We start from the raw sequence: 16,641 nt of genomic DNA on the forward strand, positions 1-16,641 counted from the left end.
CAGGTAGGTTGGAATAGCCTGAGCAACCGCTTTAATCAAGACCTCCCTTCCCGCCTGAGAAAAGGTTGACTGCTTCCATCCTTGAATTTTTCCCAAGACCTTCTCTTTGACATATGACAACCCCCTTTTCTTAGATCTTCCCCAGATGGCGAGCATGCCGAGATAAATACCAGGGTCCTCCACCGCTGTCATCCCCAAAATACCCCCCAAGTTCTTACGTGAGAGCCACTGGAATATTTGCACCAAAAAACACACTGGACTTAAGCAGATTTACTTGCTGCCCAGAAGTCGCACAATAATCTTTAATCAAATTCACCATGTTGGTGCAATTCACCTTGTCAGCCTTTTGAAAAATTAAAGCATGTGAGAGATAACCGGCCTAAGAGGGCTAACTTGAACCCCAGTGATCTTCTTTGTGTCACTTGCCCGTTGGATGAACGATGAAAGGACTTCACTTACAAAAAGAAACAAGGGGATAAAGGGTCACCTTGGCGGAGGCCACGTGAGGGAGCAAACTTCGACCCAGGCTGCCCATTGAGCATGATAGCAAAGTTAACAGTGGATATGCACCCATGACTAGACTACACCATTTAGAGTCAAACCCCATTTTCTCCATAATTGCCAACAAAAAATCCCACTCCACCCTATCATAAGCCTTGTGCATGTCTAGTTTAATTCCAAGTGCTTTTTGCATTTTTAGGAAATGGAAAAGCTCATGTGCAATACCAACATTATTATGGATTTGTCTTCCAGCTACGAAAGCGTTCTGAGATGGGAACTTCCCCCATGTTTAGTGTTTACTAATATATTGAATCATGAAGCAATTATCGTCAAATCCTTGTTGATTGATTAGCCCTCACTTTAAGCCTTGACATTTCCTTGTCGGCAATCCCAGATCCAAGAAAATGGTCACGACTCACTGTTAGCGTGAGTCAATATTAGGAAAAATAGGGAATGTAAATAATAGGAGTCCTTTATTAAGTAGGTTTGTGTATATGTTATTTGTTTCCTTGTAAAACTATAATAGTACTGATGTATATATATTTCTAAACAAGTAATAGAAGAAAAGTAATTCCGTAAAAGTTCTATTTGGTATCAAGAGCCAAAACCCTAGTTTTCTTTTCCGTTGTGCTTGGTTGACCTTATTTCTGCAAATCTTCTGCATAAAACAGGGTTGCCGTGTGGGTGTGGTACTGCTGTGTGTGCAGTCTGCTGCTATGTATTGCTGTGCAGTGCTGTGTATTGCTGCCGTGAGGGTTGCTGTGTATTGCTGTGCAGTGCTGTGTATTGCTGTGTAGTGCTGTGCAGTGCTGTGTATTGCTGCCGTGTGTTCTCAAATCAGACGTGGGGCTGGTTGTTTTTTCTGCAATTGTACCGTGGGTTCTCAAATCAGACGTGGGGCTGGTTGTTTTTTCTGCAATTGTACCGTGTCTGTTGCTGCTGCCGTGTGTGTGTGTTGAAGCCAAGACTATTGCCCTTGTGTGCTGTATCATTACTGTCGAAGGGGAACAAAAGTCACAACAGGTCTTCAGTTGGTGTCGCTGCATCCCTGCAGCAAACCTGATTGCGTGTTGTGTACGTGTGTGTATTGTGTTGTGCCGAGAAGGGTAACTACTGGTATCATCATACCGTGCTCTGCTGCTTATTGCAGCGCTGTCAATTGTGCTATTTAGTACTATATTCGAGCCGTGTTAATCAAAAAAAGGAAAAAAAAGGATTGGCTGCTGCTTGAATTGCATTGTGCGGTCCAACTTTTTTGTCTTTGAAGTGCTGCTGCTTGTTTTTTCCTTGCAGCGTGTGGTTTTGTAATTGGTGTGGTGCTGTGATTGCCGTGTACTTGTGATTGTCATTTTGCGTATTATTAAATGGCAAATACAGGTTGGATTTTAGATTCTGGTGCAACGGATCATATGACATATGATAAAAATATGTTTCAATACATGACCACATCTCACAGGAAAAATATATCAACTGCCAATGGTACTTTGGCACCCGTGTGTGGTGCCGGCACTGTGCATCTTACCCCTACACTTCCCCTACATCATTGCTTGCTTGTTCCTTCTTTATCCCATCATCTGTTATCCATACCACAGGTTACTGAACAATTGGATTGTGTTGTTCTAATGTATCCATCATTTTGTCTCCTTCAGGATATTCAGACCAAGGAGATAATTGGGCGTGGCACTAAGAGAGAGGGGTTGTACTATGTGGACGACGTCGTTTCTGGCAGAGCTAATGCGGTTCGAGTGTCCCGGTCTAGTAATTTACAAGAAGTGTGGTTGTTGCATCGTCGGTTAGGGCATGCATCTTTTGGGTATTTACGGCATATGTTACCTAGTCTATTTAGTGGAATAAATGAATCAGACTTACATTGTGAAGTATGTATTCTTGCTAAAAGCCATCGGGCTTCGTTTCCTCCTAGTATGAATAAAAGAGCTTTACCGTTTGAACTTGTGCACTCTGATGTTTGGGGACCATCTCCTGTTGTTACTTCTTCTGGGATTAAGTGGTTTGTTACGTTTGTTGATGATTGCACTCGTATGACGTGGTTATATGTGGTGAAAAATAAGAGTGATGTTGGTATGGTATTCCGAACCTTTTCTCAAATGATTCGGACACAATACTTATCTGTAATTAAAGTTCTTCGTTCTGATAATGGTGGTGAGTATCTTAATTGTGAGTTGTCGGAGTTTCTTTGTGATCAAGGCATTCTCCATGAAACAACCTGTCCCTATACTCCACAGCAAAATGGAGTGGCTGAACGGAAAAATCGCCATATCTTAGAAACGGCACGTGCTCTACTTCTGGGCGCGTCTGTTCCTAAGATTTTTTGGCCTGAAGCAGTTACTTATGCGGTCTACGTGATTAATCGTATGCCCTCTCGGGTGATTGACTTTCGAACTCTTCTTCAAGTTCTCACTCAACATGTTCAGGTGATGTCTACTCATACTCTCAAGCCCCGGGTATTTGGTTGTGTGGCTTATGTGCATATTCCGAAAATTCATCGCACTAAGTTGGATCCGTGTGCCCTTCGATGTGTGTTTGTTGGTTTCTCATCTCACCAAAAAGGATATAAATGTTATCACCCTGAGACTCGGCATATGTATGTTACTATGGATGTGACCTTTTCTGAATCGGAGTTTTTTTATGCCCCCGTATCTTCATCTTCAGATCACCAGGGGGAGAGCTCTAGTGGTGATCTGGAATGGTTGGACTTGGGAGAAAATATTGTGGTTGATGTTGAGGCCGTGCATGCTGATGCCGTGCCTAATACGGCAGTGATCATACATGCCGTGCCAGAAGTTGCTGCCGAGAGCAGCATGCAGTCAGAAGCAAAAGATGCCGAGAGTGATCCGCAGTCAGGACAGTTCATTGTCGAGCCTACTTGTGTAACCCCCTCTCTCTCTAGCTCCATGGTGATGCCCAATGATTCTTCTCTGAATAAACCTGAGGTAAGTATTGTGGATGATTATGTAACTAATGCAAGTACTGATGTAAATACATATAAGCTGCCACCGAGACAAAATCGAGGTGTGCCACCTGACAGGTTTTCTCCGGAAGGCAAAGTAAAGTATCCGATAGCCAACTATGTCTCATGCAATGGTCTTGCACCAGAGCGTAAGACCTTGATAGACAATATGGAGGCTATTCGAGTACCAACTCGTGTGGATGAGGCTCTAAAGGATCCAAAGTGGGCAAATGCAATGGATGAAGAAATGTTGGCGTTACAGAAGAATAATACCTGGGAGGTGACGTCCTTGCCGGAGGAAAAAAAAAACAGTTGGATGCCGGTGGGTGTTTACCGTCAAATACAAAGCCGATGTATCAATAGACAGGTACAAAGCAAGATTGGTAGCTAAAGGATACACCCAAACATATGGTGTAGATTATCAAGAGACGTTCTCTCCGGTTGCCAAGATGAATACGGTACGTGTTATGATTTCTTTAGCTGCTAATATGGACTGGCCATTAAAACAGTTTGATGTGAAAAACGCTTTTCTCCATGGGAACTTGGAGGAAGAAGTATATATGGATTTTCCTCCTGGGTACAGTGCTGGTAGAAGTACCGAAGTATGCCGGTTGCGTAAGTCTCTTTATGAGCTGAAGCAATCGCCTCGTGCATGGTTTGATAGGTTTACTCAAGTTATGAAAAAGATTGGGTATTATCAGAGTCATTCTGATCATACATTGTTCGTTAAACGGAGACAGAAAAAAGTGACAGCTTTAATCATCTATGTAGATGACATGATTATTACTGGAGATGATTGTGATGAGATTTCAAGATTACAGAAGAATCTTGCGGCTGAGTTTGAAATGAAGAACCTGGGGGATTTGAAATATTTTCTTGGAGTTGAAGTTGCTCGATCTTCGAAAGGTATTTTCTTGTCACAACGTAAGTATGTTTTGGATTTGCTAAAAGAAACTGGTATGCTGGGATGCAAGCCAGTAGATACACCTATTGTTGAAAAACATCATCTATGTGTGGATCCGAATCAGAAATCAGTTGATAAGGGGAGATATCAGAGACTTGTAGGGAGACTAATTTATTTGGCTCATACACGGCCTGATATTGCCTATGCAGTAAGTGTAGTAAGTCAATTTATGCATTCACCAAGTCTAGATCATATGGCTGCTGTTATGCGTATCTTAGCATATTTAAAGTCTGCACCTGGGAAAGGAGTTCTATATCGGAAGTATGGACATTTGAGAATTGAGGGGTTCACAGATGCTGATTGGGCAGGAAGTGTAGGTGACAGACGGTCTACTTCGGGATACTTTATGTTTGTAGGAGGAAATTTGGTTACATGGAGAAGTAAGAAACAGAAGGTAGTATCAAGATCCTCGGCTGAGGCCGAGTATCGAGGGATGGCTCACGGCATTTGTGAGATTCTCTGGCTTCGAAAGCTTCTTGAGGGGCTTGGGTTCAAGCCAAAGGAAACCATGAGACTATACTGTGATAATAAGTCAGCAAGAGATATAGCTGATAATCCGATACAGCATGATAGGACAAAATATGTGGAAGTTGATCGACATTTTATTAAAGAGAAGCTTGAAAGGAAGATTGTGTCAATACCTTTTGTGAAGTCAGAGGAGCAACTTGCAGACGTTCTAACTCATGCAGTATGTAGTCGAAGGTTTGATGACTCACTTGTCAAGTTGGGCATGTGTGATATCTATGCATCAACTTGAGGGGGAGTGTTAGCGTGAGTCAATATTAGGAAAAATAGGGAATGTAAATAATAGGAGTCCTTTATTAAGTAGGTTTGTGTATATGTTATTTGTTTCCTTGTAAAACTATAATAGTACTGATGTATATATATTTCTAAACAAGTAATAGAAGAAAAGTAATTTCGTAAAAGTTCTATTCTCACGACCTTCCCGAGTTCACCCTTCTCAGTTCAAAACCAATCTACAGTATATACTGGTCGCCTATCTTTAGCCTGGTTTGGTACTAAGGTGATTCTGAAAAAAGCTGGGAGCTGTTTTTGTGTTTGGTAAACATTCAACTTCAGCTTTTTTTTCACACTTTTGGGTGAAAAAAGCCAAAAACAAGAAGCTGCAAAACCCAGCTTTGAAAAACCGGTTTTTTTTCACATTTGTTTTACATAAAAGTTTACCAAACACTATAATACTGTTTTTTTTGTTTTTTTTTTTAATTTTAAAAAAGCATTTTTACAAAAAAGTTTACCAAACACTCTACTGCTTTATTTCACAGCTGCTTATTCTCACAGCACAACAAAATCAGTTTTTTTTCAAAGTACAACAATACCAAACTAGCCTTGTATGGTTCCCCATTAATCACCCAAATTGAACCAACTAGATTGAATTGTCACAAGCAAATCAGTCATCGGATTCAGGCTTGGTTTGGTATTGCTGTGCTTTGAAAAAAAGCTGCTGTGAGAATAAGCGGCTGTGCTGTGAGAATAAGCGGCTGTGAAATAAAGCCAGCAAAGTGTTTGGTAAACTTTTTTGTAAAAGTGCTTTTGAAAAAAAAAACAGTATCATAGTGTTTGGTAAACTTTTTTGTAAAACAGCTGTGACTGTGTGAAATGACCAAAAAGGGTATATTACTAGATGTGCTATTAATTTAATTTTCTTAACAAATAAAAGTGAATTACTAAATATATTTTATTTTAAAAAAAAAAATATTTATAAACTTTATCTTAAATATTAATTAGTATACATATATATATATATATATATATATATATATATATATATATATATATATATTAAAACACGAACAAATGATATTGTAATATAACCAAGAAATAACCGATAAATGATCCACATACAACTACAAATACATTACATCACAAATTGGGTTCACAGTTTGAATATATACATACATATAAATACACACATATATATATATAAATATATCAAGAAATAACCTATAAATATCTTCTTATCTTGGATCCTAGAGGCTGCTAGGCCAAATCCAAATGGTTTGCGTCAGCACTCTAACTAGTGGACCCAACCAATTTTCGGACCGGTTAAAAGACCCAACCGGTATCCAAAAGCTTCAGGCGTGCGCCTGTCTCCAGTGCGTTTCCAGTACTACCATGGCTTCTTCTATTACCTCTACCCCGCGCGAAGGAGATTCGGTGAACCAATTTTCTGTTCTATTCATGCCCTTTACTATACATATATACATATATGTGTATATGTCTATATTTCTTCTGTTTTAATTCAATCCCTATTATTTTCTGTTTGGCTTCTGGGAAAACTAGGAATGCAGCATCGAACATCTTAAAATTTGTATTTCCAATGGTTAAATTCTAATTTTTTATTGTTTTCCTGAATTGGGTCGGAAATAGTTATTGTAGAAATGTGGATTATGTGAAAATATAGTACGTTTGATTTCAATTCTTGCCTAGTATTTGTCTGAAGCCTTATGTTTTGTTCATGTTATCTGATAGGTTCTGGTACAGAAGAATTTTTTCCACAAACCATATCACCTTCCCCAATTAATTTTTCCCCACCCTCCATCCCCAATTGTTTTTCCCGACACCCATACCCTCATCCCTTTGCTCTTCCCACCCCTCTTTCCCTAATCTCCCCATCCCTAATTTGAAAAATCCAAACAAATAAATGAGAAGCTTACCTGGAGAAACCTGGAGAACGAGAGAACGAGTTCGCTAGTTTTTGGAACGAAAGAACGAGAGAACGAGAGAACGAGAGAGACCTCAGAGCTTGCGAGAGAGCTCTGGAAAGGTGAGAGCGTAGGTGAAGGGAAAGGGAGGGCAGTTTTGGGTTATTCATATTTCATTAAATTTGTACACTGTTCACCCGTGTGTGGGTGAAAATAAGCTGCTTTTGGAAGCTGCAAATTGCAGCTTCTTGTCATCTCCTGGTTTTGGGCTTTTTTTCACCCTCAACTTTGAAACAAAGTTGTTTTTCAAAGTTTACCAAATACCAAAAATTTTCATAGCTTTTTTTTCATAATAGCTTTTTTTTTAATCACCTCACTCCCAAACAGGCCCTCAATCATGTCGATGTAGATTTTTATTTAGGAAGCAATCCAAGGATACCTAAATTATCCAAAGCTGATTGAAATTGAACTGAATCGGTCAATATAAGGGATTGAATTTGTCGAATACTCGATTGAATTGTACTTCAGTTTAATATGTCAAATTTGAAACTTATACCAACTTTGGCATGAAAATACCACTTTACTAGTTGGTAAAATGATGTAAATAACATTTTTATCATCCTTTCCTTGCAAAAGAGTTTTGTTTAAAAAAAAAAAACATTGATAATAAAAAAGCAATACAGGAAACGTCTATATCTATCTAATAATCACCAACTTTTTGTTTGTTAATTTCAAATTTTTTTTACTGTAACGCACGCCTCTAATACCTAGACTAACCCCGTCAGTCTCTTTTGGTTTTAAAAACCCTAATATCACGCGGGGGAGAGGACAAAGAGACAGCTCTCCCTCCCCTGGTACGCCACACGCCACACTACCCACCTCCCCCACCCCCCACCCCCCACCCCCCACCCCCCACATCCATCCCTCACCACCTCCCCACCCCTTCGTATACTTAGCAGCCAGTCTGCCCTCCGTCGCCACCGCCAGTCTCCCCTCCGTCGCCACCGCCATCTCATCTGCTTCGTTTTTTTCGTAAGTATTTGGTGTATTTTCGTCCTGTGTATCTGGGTGCCGGAAAACAAAGATTAAGAGAGAATTGTTTGATTATTATTGGAAAATCAGTGGGCATATTATTTTCCTCTGATTGTTAGTATTGATTGAAATTTGACAAAGTAATTAGTAGCTGGTGTGTTGGGCGATTTGGATACAGTTGTAGCTGAGGACTCTTCTCTTGAAGCCTTTGGGGATTAATGAAATTGACCAAGTCCTCCACTTACATCCACTTATATCAAATTTTTACAGATGTATATTTCAATTTCATACCCAAGTACTTGCCTTTCAAATCTGTTTCTTGTGTAATTATTTTTTTTATGCAATCCAATCCAGCCTTTGTTTGATCATGCGCACCGCATGTTCTACCAAATATAGACAAAGAAAAGGGCGTATGTCTCTAAATCTCTTGCACTCTCCGTGTGTAGCTTAATCTGATTTTGTTGATTTATTGGGGATAGAATAATATTAGGAAATGGCAGACCGGTTGACCCGTATAGCAATCGTGAGCTCCGACAGATGCAAGCCAAAGAAGTGCCGCCAGGAATGCAAGAAGAGCTGTCCTGTTGTCAAGACTGGTATATTACAGTATCCCTTCTTAATTTTATTATTTCCATTGTTTCTATTCATAAGGGAAATAGCATATCAGGATTGATGAATCACTCAAGATAATGGTTTCTTTTATTTTCACAAAAACTTGCAAATATTTTCTTGTTTCTTGAATTATGAGCTTGATATATGCTTCTTGAGGGTATAATGATGCACAATTCTTGATCACTTAGATTCAGTAACTGATTGTTTAGCATGTGAACTGTTATTTATCAAGAAGCATATTATCTGTGTTCAATTACTTGATAATTAAAAGGAAATAAAGGTAATAGATTGCCTCTTGCAAGTTGAATTACCCATAAACTTTATTAAGCTCTAACTAGATGGTACATGAAAGCAGGGAAAGATTCTACTAATGGCTACTTACAGGCATGAGCTCCAGTATATAGTGTGGTGGCTCCAAATAGATTTGATATTTCAGTACTGGCAGAGTTCCTGTATTGCATTCTAATATGTGCTAGGTTTACTTCTCTGTATAAAGCTGATTTTCTAGTGTTGAACACGTTTATTAATATACTGTTGTCTTATAGTGCTACAAATATACACCGTCTTTGCCTAACTAATCAATCTACAGGTAAACTATGTATTGAGGTTACCCCTGCATCGAAGATTGCTTTTATCTCGGAAGAATTGTGCATTGGGTGTGGTATCTGTGTTAAGGTCTGTAAACATTGTTGTTACTGTTCTTTTTTGTTGCCTACATCTGTTGGTTCTAAAGACATTCATTGGACTATGTTCCATCTCATGATGTAGAAATGCCCATTTGAAGCAATCCAAATCATCAACTTACCAAAGGATTTAGACAAAGATACGACCCATCGTTATGGGCCTAACACTTTCAAACTACACAGGTTAGCTCCTTACCACATTATTGGGAAGTGATGACTGACTATGTTATCATTTATGTGGCTAACAGAAACTCACAATTTCAGGTTACCAGTCCCAAGGCCAGGTCAAGTTCTTGGTTTGGTTGGAACAAATGGCATTGGGAAGTCGACTGCCCTCAAAGTTTTGGCTGGAAAGTTGAAACCAAATTTAGGCCGTTTCAAGGTAATACTCCTTACGAAATTCCTTTCTCTGATATGTATAAAATATTATTCAAACTCATTTAGCTGTATTCTCTGATTAACTTATCTTCATTTTTTTATTTTTTATTTTTTAGAATCCTCCAGATTGGCAGGAAATCTTGACCTACTTCCGGGGATCTGAGCTGCAGAATTATTTTACCCGTATTCTGGAAGATAATTTGAAGGTACCTTTTGGTGCTCATAACCTTTATTATCGAATTTGAATAATTTAGACGAATAGAAATTTGTCTGTTCTGTCCAAGGTATTTTTGAGCTGCAGTGCCTTTCTTATGCTGCTTCCGATACTAGGTGGGTGCTCTTAGTCTCATAAATAGGATGGTCAACATACCTTTATACCGTCTTTACTGTATCCTGATGAATTCCAAGTTTAGTGGTTCTTCTGGCCTAGTCTGTAGAAACAAAATGCATGCGTTTCAAATTTGTTTGTTTTTGTAACTATTATACTGTTTTATTTAATTTTTTTGCTTCATGCTGATTGCATAATTATATTTTTCTTTCCTTCACAGGCCATTATAAAGCCCCAGTATGTTGATCACATTCCAAAAGCAGTTCAAGGAAATGTTGGGGAGGTGCTCAACCAGAAAGATGAGAGGGATATGAAGGAAGAACTGTGTGCTGATCTTGAGCTGAACCAGGTTATAGAACGTAATGTAGGGGATTTATCAGGTGGGGAGCTTCAAAGATTTGCCATTGCCGTTGTCGCCATACAGAATGCAGAGATATATATGTTTGACGAACCTTCAAGTTATCTTGATGTGAAACAGAGGCTTAAAGCTGCCCAAGTTGTCCGATCTTTGCTTAGGGCTAATAGGTCTATTTTTATATATTTATATTTCTAAAATTTTCATTGCATGTGCTTGCTGGATTCTTTTTCTTGATTGTCTTCCTTCATGTAGCTGATCGGATATTTCCTTGTGTTTTCAGCTATGTAATTGTTGTGGAGCATGATCTTAGTGTCTTGGATTACTTATCAGACTTCATTTGCTGTTTATATGGGAAACCGGGTGCGTATGGAGTTGTGACACTTCCGTTCTCAGTTAGAGAAGGAATCAACATCTTCTTGGCCGGATTTGTCCCTACAGAAAATCTTAGGTTCCGAGATGAATCTCTGACATTCAAGGCAAGATTATAAATTTTGTCCATGATTGGTCTTCTGACTTATCAGTACTTTGTGATTTACTTGGTTGCCTGTATTAGGTTGCTGAGACACCACAGGAAAGTGCTGAGGAAATTGAGACATATGCACGATATAGATACCCATCAATGAGTAAAACTCAGGGAAACTTCAGGCTTCGTGTGGTTGAGGGTGAATTTACTGATTCTCAAATTATTGTGATGCTGGGTGAGAATGGAACGGGGAAGACAACATTTATTCGTATGCTGGTATTTTTAGTTTCTTTTTGCCATTTTCTTGTTCTTCTTTAACAATAGCTTTGCAGTTTGAGATGTTGATTTAACGTATATTCATCCGATTTTCAGGCGGGTCTATTGAAACCTGATTCTGTAGAAAATTCAGATGTGGAGATACCTGAATTCAATGTTTCTTACAAGCCCCAGAAAATCAGTCCAAAGTTTCAATCCACTGTCAGACACTTGTTACATTCAAGAATTCGTGATTCATATACTCATCCACAATTCATGTCAGATGTGATGAAGCCTCTTCTAATTGAACAATTAATGGATCAAGAAGTCGTGAATCTCTCTGGCGGAGAGTTGCAGAGGGTTGCATTATGCCTATGCCTTGGGAAGGTAAATTTTTTGTATTTGCTTTTGTGTAGGACACTTTGTATCTTGGGATGCATTCATTTGAACACTTTGTGGTATTCTTTCTATTTGTTGCCTTGGCTGCATCTGAGTGGGTGGAATTTCATGTCCGTGTTTGGAAGTTGGAAATGGATCCAAGGTGTTGTTTTTTGAAACACAGACAATCCCACCCACTCCTTGGTCCCAGTTTTAAGGTGGATGCATGGTTACAAGACCTGCTGTCATGGGTCAGGTTCCGTGCCTTTGTGGAAGCTTGCTTGCAAGATCTGGCATTCTAGGGGATACAACTATATTGTGATCCCTAGGAGTTAGCCAACCTCTAGGCATTGTCTTTTTATATTGACTCGAGTGGTTTATAGTTGTATATGTTTCTTTCCTCTGAGTTTGCGAATGAAATTTTTCTTATGCCACTATTAAAGATACAAGTTTTTCTTGTGAGATCGGAAACATGTTAGGTTTGCGCCCAAATAATTGAGGAATAAGAATGTGTCAGTTCTCGGTACACAATTCATTTATCTACCAATGTGTTAAGTAGGTTTCTCTTGTGGCAATCTTGCTGTGCTCTGCTGCATAATAAACGATGTAAATATAATGATTAGATGTTCATAAAAACAGATTCACTTATTTTTTTTTAATTGTTTGATGCCGGTAAGGTTCTGCATTATAGTTTGCGTACACTCTAATGTCCGCTTCTATTTACTGAATACAGCCTGCAGATATTTATCTGATAGATGAACCAAGTGCTTATCTTGATTCTGAGCAGCGTATTGTTGCTTCCAAAGTCATAAAGAGGTTTATCCTTCATGCTAAGAAAACTGCTTTCGTGGTTGAACATGATTTTATTATGGCTACCTACTTGGCGGATAGAGTTACAGTCTATGAGGGGAGGCCGTCAATTGATTGTATTGCAAATTGTCCCCAGTCATTGTTGACTGGGATGAATCTATTCTTATCTGTAAGTGTTGCAATTAATGTCATTGCTCTCTTCCTACCTCGCTGTGCACAAGTGACTTCCATTGATATTTTTTTTTGTTTGTTTAAATCGTGCAGCATCTTGATATCACATTTAGGCGTGACCCCACTAACTATCGCCCAAGAATCAACAAATTGGATTCAACGAAGGATAGGGAACAAAAAGCTGCTGGGTCTTACTATTACCTGGATGATTGATATAGTCGTGATGGTATGTTTCATTCTTTACTCTGTTTTTCATGTTTTTGTTTTGTCAGTTTGATATTCCAAGGTGTTCCACTTGCAGTTTTGGCAAATTTGGAGGGCGTTAATATGATCTTAAAAATGGAATCACAGCTGAGTCATGACGTTCTGACAAATGATTGGAGGTCCTTTGTTCACCAGAGGCGAATGAGTTTTATGCAGTTATGGTAAATTAGTCTGTCATTGGGCGGTAGGCAATCTAGATGTACAATTTATGGTCTCATAGTATCAGTGATTGCATTTAACTTTATGTTTGAGGAAAGGATGTCTTTTTGTGGTCCTTGTGGTGAGATGAGGTTCCTTGATAGATGTTTAACTCTTGTGCTTTCTGGGTTTATGTGACGGTGATTTCATCTCTGGTGATAAATTTTGCTTTTTACCAACAGAAATTTAATTGGCGTCAATCTTGTTCATTCTTGTTCGTTCTATTTGCAGTCAACTCATCACAACTCGGCGTCTCTACTCCAATAATAACAAGAAGCTCTAATTGGCGAGATATGTGTGCTAAAAAATTAATAATTTAAAAAATAAAATTTCTCACTACCATTTGTGTTCCCGTCACAATGAAATTTTTTTCTAGCAATAGCACCTGCCTCCCCTCAACAACCTAACAATTTTGGGAGACGTTATAAGCCAATTGGGTAAAGGTAAGAAATAGAAAATGGCGTCGTAGCATTTTTATCGACGTTGTGCAGACTGATTAATGCTCGCTCTCGATCGTCGTGCGCACAAAGGCTAAAATCAAATCAAAGCAACAAAATTGAGGAAAATAAATATATTCTACACAAAAGTTAATTAGTTGTTCAAGGAATTTGTTCACTTTTGCTTGTGAGTTGCAGAAGTGCATTTGCCTTCCTTTGAGCTCTACTGGTTCCACTCCTTGTGATCTCTACCAAATGCTCATACACTCCAAACTGCAGTGCGGCGAGTAAGAAAGAGTAATTGCTTGACCCCAACTCGAGAAGAACTGACGTTGCACATTCCTTGTTCTTGGGCGTCCTTCCCCGATAAATTCCACTAGAGTTTCAATGAATGAAAGCTGTCCAATCTCTTGTCGTCCATCTGCATGTGATGCAAGAAGTAAGAAGATGGAGAGCGCTTCATAGACCATGCCCAAGTTTCGGTCCTCCCTTTGTTTGCCTCTAATCGTCCCGTCCTGCAACAAGTCTACTAATGGCGGAATGCCATTTGATTCCCCCACAATTACTTTGTTCTCATCAATCATCGACAAGCTAAATAAAGCTGCTGCAGAGTTCTCTCTAGCTTCTGTGCTTCCATTCTGCAAGACTTCTATAATAGCAGGAATGGCTTCTTCTCTGGTTATCAGTTTCTTGTTTGTTTTGTCAATCGATAAATTCAAAAGAGCCGTTACTGCATGCTGTTGAATTTTAGAACCTGGATAGGAAAGAAGTTGCACCAGTGGCGGGATTCCTCCACTTTTGGCAATCAAAATTCTGTTCTCTGGATTCTCTTTAGAGATCAAACGAATCTTCATGGCAGCATTTCTTTGCACTTCTAAGTGACTTGAGCGCGGCTGATCAACCAATGATGAGATCTCCTCTTTGTGTTCGGTGGAGGAGTTTTCCTGGCCCGTGGAAGTTTCTTTTTTCGGGAGCTGGAAGTTGTTCTTCTCACACCACTGCATGATTAGATTTTTGAGAGCGTAAATTGGTGCCGGTGACAGGTGAGCCAGAGTCTGCCTGGTCTTGGGACATGTCCTGTGATTGGTGTCCAGCCACTTTTGTACGCTTTCTCTGTTATACGTCTTCAATGAAATAACCAAACCCAAGAAAGAGGAAAAACTAATCAGTTTCCATTCTGTTAATATAACATTTTTAAATGTAGACTGTGCACAAGTTTACTTTCTCTACGGAAGATATGCTCCAACTCACGTGACACGAGTAGAAGGAAGAAGAAAATATACCAGGGAAACCTAGTTAGTGCCTATTTCATGTAAGCGAATCACCTGTCCACTTGCAACAATAACAGGATCCGTCATTGTTTCTAGAATGATTGGATAGAGGAATTCATGAGGGATCATCAAAGACGGGCACTTCTTGAGCATTTTAGGCATAACAGGGTCGTCAAGGACATTGGTCGCTTCCATTCCTGCGATTTGTCTGAATTTGTTTAGAAGATCAATGATTTGCTGCGTAGTCTCTGCACTTGGCCCTCCTCTCTCTCTCTATCATTACCAGATTCCTCACAGCTATTGTTTCTATCTTAAGGTCCTCAGATTTTTGCAGGTCTAGCTTTTGGGCCAGCCTCTCTATAATGGCACCATCAGCATTTCTATCTTCTTTTTTGGACAAAACCACCATAATATCCATTGCGAGTTCTATGTCCTGCGCGTCCGTTCGCTTCCTCGCTCGTCTAAGTTAAGTTTTTGATACACAAACTTATATCAAACACGTGCAGCAAAGTGAGATTAGTTTGAATGGATGAAGATCTGCGTATGAAAAACGAAATAACACATGGGAAGCATTATCGTTAGCTTTGAAACGAAAAAAAGGCAACATATATGTACCTGTTCCTTAACTTCATCTGAGATGCTAAGTTCATCAGGCAAACCTTCTAAATCCTGACCGAGTCTTTCATGAACCACATGAAATCTAACCATGATTGCCTCGATTTCAAATGCCTAAATTACCACAACAACAAATAACTTAAATAATTCACAGCTTTTCGTGGGCTTTTCGGGTCTGTGGCTTGTTAAATTGGAAAATACACTGAACCTAAAATAGAACGCTACTTGAAAGTTGGCTAGTTAATGACTAACTACTTTTGGGCCTCCCTTGCGGTAAATTGCCAATTGCCGCACTACTCACACAGCATTAGCATTAGTATTACACTCACTCTCTCTCTCTCTCTCTCTCTAACACACATATAAGTTATATTTAGAAATACTTTTTATTTAAACACTATAAGATAGTACAAATAATAGCTTAAAATGTACAATTGTTTTCAGATTGTTCGCCATTGAACATGCTCGCCATCGCCAACGTCGTGGATCTTCATCCACATCCCTCGGTCATCGGAGCTTATCGCCATCGTCCAACCTGACACAAAGGAAAAGCATTGAGAGCAAAGGAGCCTCATGTTGGTCCGGCCAACCGTATGTCAAAATTCTTAACTAAATAATACCACTTATATTTAAGTGACTTTGTATAATTAGACCTGTCAATGAATCAGCTTTTGATACAAATTTAATCTGAATTTGATGTAACTATTAGGATTTGGATCACGGCCAATTATCCGAATAGATTTGATTTCGATATTCCAACTACATTGAAACCAGATATAGGTCAAGAGTGATCCAATCCGACTTAATATAACAAATTATTTGACTTCTATATTATTTATCACACACAATAGTGTAATGGTAATTCAGGTTTTTATGCAATAAAAATACATATATTTATTATTTTCTTATGATGGAACATGAAACTTATATATATATATATATATATATATATATATAACAAAAGAATAAGGTTACAGATGGATCCGAAGACGGATCAAGGGTGATTCTATCCGACTTCTACCAGTTTACATGTGTGTGTAATCTCAATGTGTGGTAATGTGTAACAAAAATAACTGATAAAGCTGACTAGTAGAGTAATAGTTATGGTATTCTTATTTTAATTTTAGGAATTGTTATTAGTACTTCAAAAATCTTATTCTATATTTCAAACTTTATATATTAGAAAAGAAAAATACACTTGTAAGGGGTGTAGAATGAGATTTTTAGAATGTCAATAACACTTCCCTAATTTTTTTCAAAAACAAAGATTAACAGTAATAGTTAATAGTAGAGGG

General features: G+C 38.7%; 1 protein-coding gene and 1 pseudogene across 5 annotated transcripts; one reads left to right on the forward strand and one right to left on the reverse strand.

The window, feature by feature from the left end:
• The first annotated feature begins 8,001 nt into the window (after window positions 1-8,001).
• On the forward strand, window positions 8,002-16,150 carry LOC137717764 (ABC transporter E family member 2-like). 5 transcript variants are annotated; one of them, XM_068457235.1, is made up of 13 exons: window positions 8,002-8,128; window positions 8,608-8,724; window positions 9,330-9,415; window positions 9,509-9,606; window positions 9,688-9,805; window positions 9,918-10,007; window positions 10,350-10,654; window positions 10,768-10,963; window positions 11,041-11,226; window positions 11,323-11,592; window positions 12,317-12,562; window positions 12,658-12,790; window positions 15,791-16,150. In XM_068457235.1, exons 2-12 carry the CDS (start codon window positions 8,622-8,624, stop codon window positions 12,775-12,777), a joined length of 1,818 nt encoding a protein of 605 aa, XP_068313336.1. In that variant the 5' UTR covers window positions 8,002-8,128; window positions 8,608-8,621; the 3' UTR covers window positions 12,778-12,790; window positions 15,791-16,150. The 5 variants fall into 5 exon arrangements, with proteins under 5 accessions (XP_068313336.1, XP_068313332.1, XP_068313334.1 ...); XM_068457231.1 differs by lacking the exon at window positions 15,791-16,150 and adding an exon at window positions 12,866-13,211; XM_068457233.1 differs by lacking the exon at window positions 15,791-16,150 and adding an exon at window positions 12,866-13,211 and having other exon boundaries at window positions 8,027-8,128; window positions 8,575-8,724.
• LOC137718011 (U-box domain-containing protein 15-like) lies at window positions 13,552-15,873 on the reverse strand (annotated as a pseudogene).
• Window positions 16,151-16,641: the final 491 nt, after the last annotated feature.

This window comes from Pyrus communis, chromosome 15 (assembly GCF_963583255.1).
Source record: "Pyrus communis chromosome 15, drPyrComm1.1, whole genome shotgun sequence".
NCBI lineage: Eukaryota > Viridiplantae > Streptophyta > Magnoliopsida > Rosales > Rosaceae > Pyrus > Pyrus communis.